The sequence below is a fragment of the Lepidochelys olivacea genome, assembly GCF_965140295.1.
Source record: "Lepidochelys olivacea isolate rLepOli2 genome assembly, chromosome: 6".
NCBI classification, from domain to species: domain Eukaryota; kingdom Metazoa; phylum Chordata; order Testudines; family Cheloniidae; genus Lepidochelys; species Lepidochelys olivacea.
The window spans coordinates 98,319,235-98,331,841 of NC_140416.1; the positions used below are offsets into that span (position 1 = coordinate 98,319,235).

General features: G+C 42.0%; 1 protein-coding gene across 2 annotated transcripts in view; it reads left to right on the top strand.

Annotated features, from left to right (window-relative positions):
* DGLUCY (D-glutamate cyclase) overlaps positions 1–12,607 on the top strand; it is a 104,343-nt gene that overhangs the window by 79,548 nt on the left and 12,188 nt on the right. For both annotated transcript variants that reach the window (XM_084632777.1, XM_084632776.1), the window contains exons 11-12: positions 8,943–9,062; positions 11,878–12,029. In XM_084632777.1, the coding sequence (XP_084488903.1) occupies positions 8,943–9,062; positions 11,878–12,029 (272 nt within the window). The remainder of the gene's footprint in view (positions 1–8,942; positions 9,063–11,877; positions 12,030–12,607) is intronic.

Here is a 12,607-nt window from a genome sequence, read left to right on the forward strand (position 1 = left end):
CAGTGCTAAGTTTAATTTTAAAAACATCTGAATTATTAGAATACTCTTTAAAACTTAATTAAAGAGCAAATATGAGACATTCCAATGCACAGTATATTGTAAATAGAAAGAAAATAGAGAAATAAGTTATCTATGTGTGTCATACTATCATTTAATATCTCCAGAGAGATATTTTAATAGAGAAGGGTTTAATTAATCTCTAACCTTTTTCAATATGATTAGGAGTGAGCTAGTGATGATCTAAAACAGGATGAAAATATAGGTTAGTATTTTAATAACTAGGAGCTGTTCTGTATTACTGTTCTAGAATCTGGATCAGATATTGATATCAATGGAAGTTGAAGGTGCTCAGTATCTGACAAGATCTCCTGTGAGGTTGTATAAATGGATGTTGTGTACTAAAAAACTGGGTATCTTTTTGAAAAATATTTTTAACTTATTCCTGTTACTCTCCTCCTCTACTACTACTGCTTGTCACGCTTACTTCTTGTGCCTTGAGTTTTAATTAGATTGATAGTGCTTTGGGGCGGGGACCAGGTCTTTCTAACTGTACACAGCACCTAGCACAATGGGGCACCAATCCTGATTGGGGCCTTTGGCCACTGTCACCACTGACAGTAGTTGTAATAAGTTTTGGTGAGGTTGACTCTGAGGAAAGGGAAAATTCAAGGAAAACTGAAGCTATATTGATTAAACATACAGTGCTTGGTTAGAGACAAGTATGTTATAGAACCCTTGAGAGAAGAATGATCACTTTGACAGGGTTATGTAGAATAGAAAGGGATAAGGAAAAGAAGTAGTTATCAACTCTTATAGAACTCTTAGCACAACAGAGTGTTTGCTGCCTGCATTTGCCATGGTTGACTGTGTCAAGCTTTTGATAAAAAAACAAGATCCAAATACTTTGTCTTAAATTCCACTGTGTAAAATAGCCATCTGACCTGGGAACTTTGTCCATAGCCAAAACATCTGTGGTTTCTCTGAATACTAATGCCATAACAAGTTGTAGAGCTAGAGTGGACCCTCAGGAGCAGACTTAGGCAAAGTAAGAATGCATGAACAACTGCTGGGCTCAGTGCATATTGAACAAAAGCATTGGAATAGACCATTAAAAGATGTTCCAAAAAGACCATACTAATTTTCTCAGCCCTCATGTTTTTGGCACTTTCATATGCTGTCTTTAGCATCAGTTAATGGAATATTATTGAGAGATCTGGCAGGGGGGAAAAATAGCTACACTTGTTGCCCCTTTTGTTCAAGTGTTGTTGAGCACTAAGGGCTGAAGTTTGAGAGGCTTTTAGTTATCATGGCTTCAGACATTACATTAGTCAGCAAAAGCTCATTTATAAAGTCAGGAGGAAAATCTCAAATCTACTGCTCAGCACTACTTTCTAAAGACCAGACTCACCAGAGGTTATTGAAGTACTAAGATGTCATGCAGAAGAGTTGGGGAAGGTAGAAAACAGTCAGTAAAAGAAAAAGCTTTAAGTGGGAGATGTGAAATCCTTCCCTTCCCAATGGTGGATTACTATAGTGCCAATAGGTTTCAGAGTAGCAGCCGTGTTAGTCTATATCCACAAAAAGAACAGGAATACTTGTGGCACCTTAGAGACTAACAAATTTATTTCAGCATAAGCTTTCCTGGGCTAAAACCCACTTCATCGGATGCATGCAGTGGAAAATACAGTGCCAATAGGATAGATCCAAAACAACACAGCCACTAACTAAACACACGTACAGAAACAGATGTCAGATGTTGCCACAAAGGCAACATAAGAGTGACATGGAAAATCCAAAGGATTGATATCTGCACTATTATAGAAAATATGTACTATTATGAAAGGACAAGAGCTAATTTTAGGAATTTTTTTTTAATATGTGCCTTAATCCTGGGACCCTGGATACAAGAGTCATTTATGTGTCTAGTTTAGGTATTTACTGGGCAACAATCACCAAAGTATCTCAATATGATAGGAAAGTAAGCTCCAGACCATGTGAATAACTATCCAGTGGGTCCACACCTGAAATCCAGTATCAACAAAAAGAGAGTGAAGATTTAAATAACTTATTTAGCAAGTGAACAAAACAGAATGCACCATCACATTCCAGTACTGTGCATCCATTCACTGCCATAAACTTGAATAGGCTACAGAAGCAAAAGGTGTGAGATAAAAAGCACAGTAAATGTAATGGCAAGAAAGCTAAAAAGACCTAAGTATTACTTACTCACCAACAATTATTACTTTTCAAAGCTGTGCATGAGACTTAGCCACTAAACTCCCTGTCACACTTCAGGGCTCAGTCCTGTCCAACTCTGAAAATATAGATGTTAGTTGGGAGCTAAATAGAAAATTCCTGCTGAGGCATAGCTTTGAAGTCACTAGCAGAAAAATTAAACACATATACACACTTGAAATCTGTGAACTACATTTTAATTAAAATTCCACCTGTATCAAGTTTCATAGAATCATAGAATATCAGGGTTGGAAGGGACCTCAGGAGGTCATCTAGTCCAACCCCCTGCTCAAAGCAGGACCAATCCCCAATTAAATCATCCCAGCCAGGGCTTTGTCAAGCCTGACCTTAAAAACTTCTAAGGAAGGAGATTCTACCACCTCCCTAAGTAACGCATTCCAGTGTTTCACCACTCTCCTAGTGAAAAAGTTTTTCCTAATATCCAACCTAAACCTCCCCCACTGCAACTTGAGATCATTACTCCTTGTCCTGTCCTCTTCTACCACTGAGAATAGTCTAGAACCATCCTCTCTGGAACCACCTCTCAGGTAGTTGAAAGCAGCTGTCAAATCCTCCCTCATTCTTCTCTTCTGCAGACTAAACAATCCCAGTTCCCTCAGGCTCTCCTCATAAGTCATGTGTTCCAGACCCCTAATCATTTTTGTTGCCCTTCGCTGGACTCTCTCCAATTTATCCACGTCCTTCTTGTAGTGTGGGTCCCAAAACTGGACACAGTACTCCAGATGAGGCCTCACCAATGTCGAATAGAGGGGAACGATCACGTCCCTTGATCTGCTGGCCATGCCCCTACTTATACATCCCAAAATGCCACTGGCCTTCTTGGCAACAAGGGCACACTGCTGACTCGTATCCAGCTTCTCATCCACTGTCACCCCTAGGTCCTTTTCCGCAGAACTGCTGCCTAGCCATTCGGTCCCTAGTCTGTAGCTGTGCATTGGGTTCTTCCGTCCTAAGTGCAGGACCCTGCACTTATCCTTATTGAACCTCATCAGATTTCTTTTGGCCCAGTTCTCCAATTTGTCTAGGTCCCTCTGTATCCTATCCCTGCCCTCCAGCGTATCTACCACTCCTCCCAGTTTAGAATCATCCGCAAATTTGCTGAGAGTGCAATCCACACCATCCTCCAGATCATTTATGAAGATATTGAACAAAACCGGCCCCAGGACCGACCCCTGGGGCACTCCACTTGACACCGGCTGCCAACTAGACATGGAGCCATTGATCACTACCCATTGAGCCCAACAATCTAGCCAACTTTCTACCCACCTTATAGTGCATTCATCCAGCCCATACTTCTTTAACTTGCTGACAAGAATACTGTGGGAGACCGTGTCAAAAGCTTTGCTAAAGTCAAGAAACAATACATCCACTGCTTTCCCTTCATCCACAGAACCAGTAATCTCATCATAGAAGGCGATTAGATTAGTCAGGCATGACCTTCCCTTGGTGAATCCATGCTGACTGTTCCTGATCACTTTCCTCTCATGTAAGTACTTCAGGATTGATTCTTTGAGGACCTGCTCCATGATTTTTCCGGGGACTGAGGTGAGGCTGACTGGCCTGTAGTTCCCAGGATCCTCCTTCTTCCCTTTTTTAAAGATTGGCACTACACTAGCCTTTTTCCAATCATCCGGGACTTCCCCCGTTCGCCACGAGTTTTCAAAGATAATGGCCAATGGCTCTGCAATCACAGCCGCCAGTTCCTTTAGCACTCTCGGATGCAACTCGTCCGGCCCCATGGACTTGTGCACGTCCAGCTTTTCTAAATAGTCCCTAACCACCTCTTTCTCTACAGAGGGCTGGCCATCTATTCCCCATGTTGTGATGCCCAGTGCAGCAGTCTGGGAGCTGACCTTGTTAGTGAAGACAGAGGCAAAAAAAGCATTGAGTACATTAGCTTTTTCCACATCCTCTGTCACTAGGTTGCCTCCCTCATTCAGTAAGGGGCCCACACTTTCCTTGGCTTTCTTCTTGTTGCCAACATACCTGAAGAAACCCTTCTTGTTACTCTTGACATCTCTCGCTAGCTGCAGCTCCAGGTGCGATTTGGCCCTCCTGATTTCATTCCTACATGCCCGAGCAATATTTTTATACTCTTCCCTGGTCATATGTCCAACCTTCCACTTCTTGTAAGCTTGTTTTTTATGTTTAAGATCCGCTAGGATTTCACCGTTAAGCCAAGCTGGTCGCCTGCCATATTTACTATTCTTTCGACTCATTGGGATGGTTTGTCCCTGTAACCTCAACAGGGATTCCTTGAAATACAGCCAGCTCTCCCGGACTCCTTTCCCCTTCATGTTAGTCCCCCAGGGGATCCTACCCATCCATTCCCTGAGGGAGTCTAAGTCTGCTTTCCTGAAGTCCAGGGTCCATATCCTGCTGCTTACCTTTCCTCCCTGCATCAGGATCCTGAACTCAACCAACTCATGGTCACTGCCTCCCAGATTCCCATCCACTTTTGCTTCCCCTACTAATTCTTCCCGGTTTGTGAGCAGCAGGTCAAGAAAAGCTCCCCCCCTAGTTGGCTCCTCTAGCACTTACACCAGGAAATTGTCCCCTACATTTTCCAAAAACTTCCTGGATTGTCTATGCACCGCTGTATTGCTCTCCCAGCAGATATCAGGAAAATTAAAGTCACCCATGAGAACCAGGGCATGCGATCTAGTAGCTTCTGCGAGCTGCCAGAAGAAAGCCTCATCCACCTCATCCCCCTGGTCCGGTGGTCTATAGCAGACTCCTACCACTACATCTCTCTTGTTGCACACACTTCTAAACTTAATCCAGAGACACTCAGGTTTTTCTGCAGTTTCGTACCGGAGCTCTGAGCAGTCATACTGCTCCCTTACATACAGTGCTACTCCCCCACCTTTTCTGCCCTGCCTGTCCTTCCTGAACAGTTTATAACCATCCATGACAGTACTCCAGTCATGTGAGTTATCCCATCAAGTCTCTGTTATTCCAATCACGTCATAATTCCTTGACATCACTAGGACCTCCAGTTCTCCCTGCTTGTTTCCAAGGCTTTGTGCATTCGTATATAAGCACTTGAGATAACCTGCTGATCGCCCCTCATTCTCAGTATGAGGCAGGAGCCCTCCCCTCACAGACATTCCTGCCTGTGCTTCCTCCCAGTATCCCATTTTCCCACTTACCTCAGGGCTTTGGTCTCCTTCCCCCGGTGAACCTAGTTTAAAGCCCTCCTCACTAGGTTTCCAGATTTTGTTCTCACTGTATGCACTCAGTACCCTCATCCACAAGGGCAGAAACTATGGACCGGGCAGCTCTGTCTCCAGAGTCCAGTACCGGGGCTGGCACCGACCATCAAGAAGAGTTTCTAGAGCCAGACCAACAGCCATAGAAAAAGTTTTGCCCTCACCAGTCTTGGCTTCCTCTTAGAATCATAAAACCATAGGGCTAGAAGGGACCGCAAGGGTCATCTAGTCTAACTCCGTGCCAAGATGCAGAATTTGTTGTGTCTAAACCATCCACGACAGATGGCTATCCAATCTCCTTTTGAAAACCTTCAGTAAAGGAGCTTCCATAACCTCCCTAGGCAGTTTGTTCCATTGTTCTTACAGTTAGGAAATTTTTTCTGAGATTTAATCTAAATCAGCTATGCTGTAGTTTGAATTCATTGTCTCTTGTCCTGTCCTCTGGGGCAAAAGAGAACAACTTTTCTCCATCTTTCTAATGGCAGCCTTTCAAGTAGTTGAAGACTGCTATCATGTCCCCCTTTAATCTCCTCTCTTCCAAATTAAACGTACCTACTTCCTTCAGCCTTTGCTTATATGCCTTGCATTCCATCCTTTTGCTCATCTTTGTTGCTCGGCTCTGGATCCTTTCCAGTTTTTCTACATCCTTTCTATACATTGGTGACCAAAATTGGACACAGTACTCCAGCTGAGGCCTAACCAGCTCTAAGTAGAGAAGTACTATCACCTCCCTTGACTTGCATGCTATGCCTCTGTTAATGCAACCCAAAATTGCATTTGCTTTTTTTGCAGTAGCATCATATTTTTGACTCCATGTTAAGGTTGTGATCCACCACAACTCCCAGATCATTCTCAGTAGAGCTGCTGCCAAACCAGTATTCCCCCATTCTGTATTTGTGCATTTGGTTTTTCTTCCCTCAGTGTAGAACCTTACATTTATCTTTGCTGAATTTAATTTTGTTGTCTATAGCCCAGTTCTCTAATTTATCAAGATCCCTTTGAATTTTAGCTCTATCTTCCAAAGTGTTGGCAACTCCTTCTAGCTTTGTATCATCTGCAAATTTGATCAGTAGGCTCTCTAATTCATACATCCAGGTCATAAATAAAGATGTTAAATAACACCAGACCCAGATAATATCCCCGTGAAACCCCTCTTGAGACTTCCTTCCAATCTGACATCATTCCATTAATATCTACTCTTTGTTTGCAGTTGTTTAACCAATTATGTATCCACTTAATTTTTGGAATTCACCAATATTCATGCAATTTAATGATTTATCTGGTATCTTGCTCTCCAGATCTCTGACTATCAGCCAAATTTTTCAGGTCTTCAATTTTTGGGTGCCCAACTTAAGACACCTAGAACAGCCAACAATTATTCAGACATTTATTGATCCCTACAGCTTCTATTGACTTTAATGGTACTATAAATGCTCAGCACATCTGAAAGTCAGATACAAAGTGTTTCAAGTAGGGCACCCAAAAACAGACACTCCAAATTAGTGACCAATTTTTAAAAGTATAGGTGTATCTTTCTAAGAGGAAAACTGGTGGGGAAAATGAGAGTAGTGAGAGTATAATTAGGGCTCCATCTGCCCCCTGGCACAAGGGGACTAAATGCTGTAGAAAACACTCCTAAGTTCTGGGAAAGAACTCCTGCTACCTCCAAAGGCATCACATACCATTTGCATATATTTGTACAAAAATTGTTACTTGTTTTTAGAAAAGGAGTACTTGTGGCACCTTAGAGACTAACCAATTTATTTGAGCATAAGCTTTCGTGAGCTACAGCTCCGATGTTCCGATGAAGTGAGCTGTAGCTCACGAAAGCTTATGCTCAAATAAATTGGTTAGTCTCTAAGGTGCCACAAGTACTTCCTTTCTTTTTGCGAATACAGACTAACACGGCTGCTACTCTGAAACCTGTTACTTGTTTAATTTTCTCAAAACTAGCAACAAGCCAAAGTTTACCTCTTTTGCTTCATTTAAATATTTCACAATATTTTGCATGTATATACAAAAATATATTACATTTGTTTAAGTCCTTCCATGAAGTGTAAGATTACTACCTCTCTCTCCTAGATATAGTGTCAGAGCTGTTCAAGAGCATTGGATAATGTCACCTTCTTGTAGCTGTTGCTTACAGAGCATAATTTCTAGTTACTACGCATACCTGAATGTTTTGTAAGTTGGTATATTATAACATAATTAGAAGGCGGTCACAGCTCTGTCCCCGTCCGTCAGGGAGGGAAACCACGCCCCCTTGCTATAATGCTTCTGGAGTGACTCAGTTCAGGGGGAAATTAGCCGACAGTTAATAGACCCAAGCCTGCAGTACAGGCCTGGCAGCAATTAGATCTATAAGTCCCGGACCTCAGCCAGGGCGATGCAGCAAACAGTTAATGGCTCTGGCCTGTAGTCAGGCAGAACAGTAGTGAGTCTATAAGCCCAGATCCTTCAATCGGGGAGGGCAGCAAACACTTAATGGCTCTGGCCTGCAGTCACGCAAAGCAGCAGTGAGTCTATATGCCGAGGGGACCCTCAATCAGGGCAGGGCAGCAAACAGTTAATGGCTCTGGCGTGTAGTCAGGCAGAGCAGCAGTGAGTCTATATGTTGGGGGCCCTCAATCAGTGTGGAATGGCAAAACAGTTAACGGCTCTGGCCTGCAGTCAGGCAGAGCAACACAGCAGTCTAGGGGGATCAGCTCTCTGGTGGGACAGAAAGCAAAACCATCTGGCATCCTAACTCAGGCCGGGGACAAACCAATGCAAGCCTGTTGGCCTAAAGGTGGGAAGGCTGCCACACTCAAGGGCAGGGGGACACAGGCGCACCCGACTCCACTGTGTCCCAGCCCAGGGCCATAACAGTGGCAGAGTGGTCTGCCACTGGATCAGCAGGGAAATCCGGCAGTAACATGTTGGCCGGCTTGCAATTAGTAATACAGCCAAACCCTATTCGGCTTCCCTGGGCTCCTTCCTACACTCCCATTTAGGAGGTACCTATGTTCCAGGGTCGTCGTTCATCTGGCTGGGGTAAACAGCTAATGGCAGCCCCAGCAGCTCCTCGGTGTTCCCGGTTCCTGGCAGCTCCAGCAATCCCTCTGGGTTTCTGGCGATGTAGCTGCCTCCATCGGGTCCAAGCTTCAGCAGCAGGGGGGAGATGTCCTGCTCCTCTGGCAGCTCTCCCACAACTGAGCTGGAGGGCCTGCCTTTTATATTTCCAGTTCCTGTCCCACCCCTCTGCTTCCAGATATCCAGAGCGGATATCCCGGCTCTGCCCACCAGGGAGACAAAGCCCGCTCACTGCAATGTTTTCAGCTATTGTTTTTGTGATCTTCTGTTTTGTGACGCTTTTGAAAACAGTTCAAGAGAACTGACCTGTTATACACAGACTACTGTGGATAGCTTATAAATGGGTTTGAATTTGTAAGGTGGTTTGGATACTCATGGCATCTTTTTTCTTTTTTAATGAAGGCATTGGGGATGGAGGAAATGAACTGGGAATGGGAAAAGTAAAAGAAGCTGTAAGGAAGCACATAAAAAATGGAGATGTTATAGCTTGTGACGTTGAAGCTGATTTCGCTATTGTAGCCGGTAAGTTTTTAAAAAGTGAGAACAAAGCACATGTGTTGCAGATTAATTTTGGTTTGGCACTTTCTCTAAATGATCTACTGAGCATTCAGGTACAGTGAGCTTTCTCTCTTTTGTGCCCAATCCTGTGAGGTGTTGAGCATCCACATCTTCCCTGGTATAACTGAAAATGGAGAATGCTCAGCATGTCACAGGATTGAACTTTTCATAATGAGTTCCTGCAAAATTAAAAGATCAAAGATCATCACATGACTCTAGAGTCCTGTTTGTGAGTTACTTTGGAGCCTTTTTAACTTTTATACTGCTGTTAATTTCATTTCAAAACTGTACTAAGCAATTAAAGGTGTTATGTTCAAAAGCATTCAGCCTCTCTTTGCTCCCATTGAAGTCAGTGCTCAGTATTGGCCTAGCTCTGCTCTCATTAAAGTCAGTGTTACTTCAATGGCAGCAGAACTAGGCCAACACTGAGTACTTATGAAAATTCCCACCCTAAATAAATATTAAAATCATTTGACTCTCAAGGAGAACTGTACGGCCATCTTCTATGCAGGAATTAAATGAACTTTGTATTCATATAAGTTCAGTGTATTTGTTAATGCCCTGGGGGTGTACCATACCAGCTAAAATCAATTGCACTTATGGGGTGATGCGAACTCTATCAAATAATCTCTGCAGGACTTCTATACATTCTAAATTTTGCATGTAACAAAACAGAAATGCAACTTCATGTTTAGAACCCTTTCCTGCCCTGTTGACTTGGCCAGCACAAAACAGGCTTTACAGAAGTTAATAATGAAGGAGACTGATTCAGCAATGACAGATTTACAAATTGTGTGGTCTGTATTGTGCTATAGCTCAGTACATTGGGTGCCCATGTATGTACCATAATGGGAGGTCACTTTAATAGAAGGGACTAGGGAGGCTAGATTTCCAACACCAATGGTACAGAAATAGGAAGTAATTGGGGAGGAAATTGGGAGTGAAGAGTCTGATTGTTTCTACCCTTTCTGCCCATGTGTCTGTCTTAAAGTTGCTGTTCTAGGAACTGCAGTGTTTATACACAGAGCAGCTGGCTAGCCCAAGACACAGCAGAGGAAAGAAAAGGAATGTGTTTTGAGCAGGAAGGTCAAATGGGGAATGTAACATGCAACTATAACATTAATTTCCAAATGTTCTAAAAATGGAAGTGTGGAAAATTTGAATATTCCAGAGTTCTGGGAACAGAGGTCTAGGAACAGTAGTTGTGCGATTTACGGGTGCAGGAGCATTAGTCGTGTGATCGGAGTTGCTGGATCAGTAATGATAAAATATGAAGTCTGCTGAGAGAAATGCAAACACAGTATTAGAATGATCAAGTATTTTTAAAGAAGTTGCCCAACATCACTTAAAAGACAATGAGGTCTAGTCTGATCTCAGTGTACAAATAATTCATGGATATTAACTTTGTTGGGATAAACACTTACAATCCCACAAAGCCCTCAAGAAGAATTATAGACTTCATCAGCAGTCAACAGACAGTCATTTGCTGTTTTCATCACAGCTGCTCCTCCCATAAAACGGCTGAATTGTTTACGCAGCCTATGCTCTTTGTGAACAAAAAGAATAAGCTATGAACTTTATAAAAAATGTTCATTATAAAATCTGACACCATGTAAATCTCACCTGGTTTTGGAAAAGCTGATAACTCAACTCATCCTAAGTTTGCAAAAGTTGACAAGACTTGGTTCAGTTAAAGCCACACAGAATCCATGGCTTTGGCACAAAACCAAGTGAAATTCTGGTTTTGACTATTTCCCTTTTGAGTTTTTGCATTTGTTTGAACCACAAACCCCCAAATTTAAACTAGTAGCTGCAAACCTGCACGTATTGGATCGGAAATAAAAGTTCACGCAAACAGCTAAAAAAAAACTTTGCTCAACTCTAAATTAGACACACAAATACAGCATATAGCAAAGTTAAAAACTTTTATATTACAGAAGATACCCAAAGGTGAACGTGAATGACAAGATTTATATCCACCAAGTGAGATGAAACTTGATTTCAGAGTCAAAGCACAGGCCTGGGAGTCAAGACTCTTGAATTCTATTCCTGGCTTTCTCATTTATTATTAGATAATTAGTATCACCCCAAATATTAATATGTACTTTGAAGGACTGATTTTAATCTAGAGGAATGTCAATAAGCTGTACGATGTATCTAATAATAGCTTGCAGGAAAATTGTTGATGCCATGGAATTCCCCATGAGATTTTTCTGGTAACATGCTTCTGCAAGTATAAAAATAAACAACTGTAAGACATATTAAAAATAGAATATCTCTGTGGAACAGTTAATGAAACAGCACATGGCTGTTCTTATAGACTATTTCAATCCAAAACAGGCACTAGGAAAATCTTGCTAATAAAACCCATCAAATTGTGTGTTCCACCACTGGTCCATAAATTGGTTTCTGATTCCGGCTAACTTTGTCACTGGCAACTAACCTATCAAAGTAATGTGGAAGGCTAGAGACATCTCCAGTCTTTAGCCCTTACAGCTGAGTTTTTCAATGTAGTTAATTTCAAAGCATAACTCTAGATAGGGTAGTACAGTAACTTTTCAGAATTTAGTAAACTGGTAGGGTGTGTACAGTGTACTGTATGAAATGTTTGTATTATCTTAAAACATTTAATTAAAAAACCCTTATTGCTGAATATTATTAGGACATTCCTACCTCTCACCCCACACTTTGAGATTTACGTGGATTAGGTTCACAATTATTTAAAAACATTTTATGTTTAATTTTTACTGTCCAGTTTCATGGTGACTTTCTCTTGCAGGGGTCTCTAACTGGGGAGGCTATGCTGTTGCTTGTGCTCTGTATATCCTCAACACCTGTGAAATACACGATCGCTATCTGAGGAAAGCTATTGGGTTCCCCAGATTGTCCAAGAAGGCAAACTGGGCATCAGCACTTCCATCCATTACTAAGGTATTCTCTGTGGATAGGTTAGGAGATTGATAATGGGATGGTGAAACCTTCAGCTGTTGGTCACTGGTTCAGAACTACTACTATCACATGGCTATTTAATGTGCTACAGGAAATGAGTTTGGGCTCTCAGTCCAATTCCTAGTGGACAAGAGCACATACCACAACCAACATTCTCAGAAAAGGGTGCACTGATTATGTGAGCATGGAAAACTGAACCTCCTTATTTTTATAGATGTGCCATCCAGAATGGGGTTGAGGCAAATTAATGGGAAAACATGAGAAATCTTGAATACTGAAGGTATCCATATTGCACCTGTTCCCCGGATAAAAAAAAATTCACTCTCAGTGGCTGCCAGACTCCTTTCACCAGCATGAAAATCAGTTTAAAAATATTCAAAAATATGTAAACTTTGTCCTCTGAATACATCTGCTGCTGGGTTTCTGTGAGTATTTGGACAGAATCAGTAGTATAAGCATATAAACAATTCTAGGGTGTTACAAGCTGCCTTTCTCCTAAAGCAATTCAGTTAAGTTTGAGAGAGACCAGGTGGATTTTAACCATTTGTTGAAAACTACAA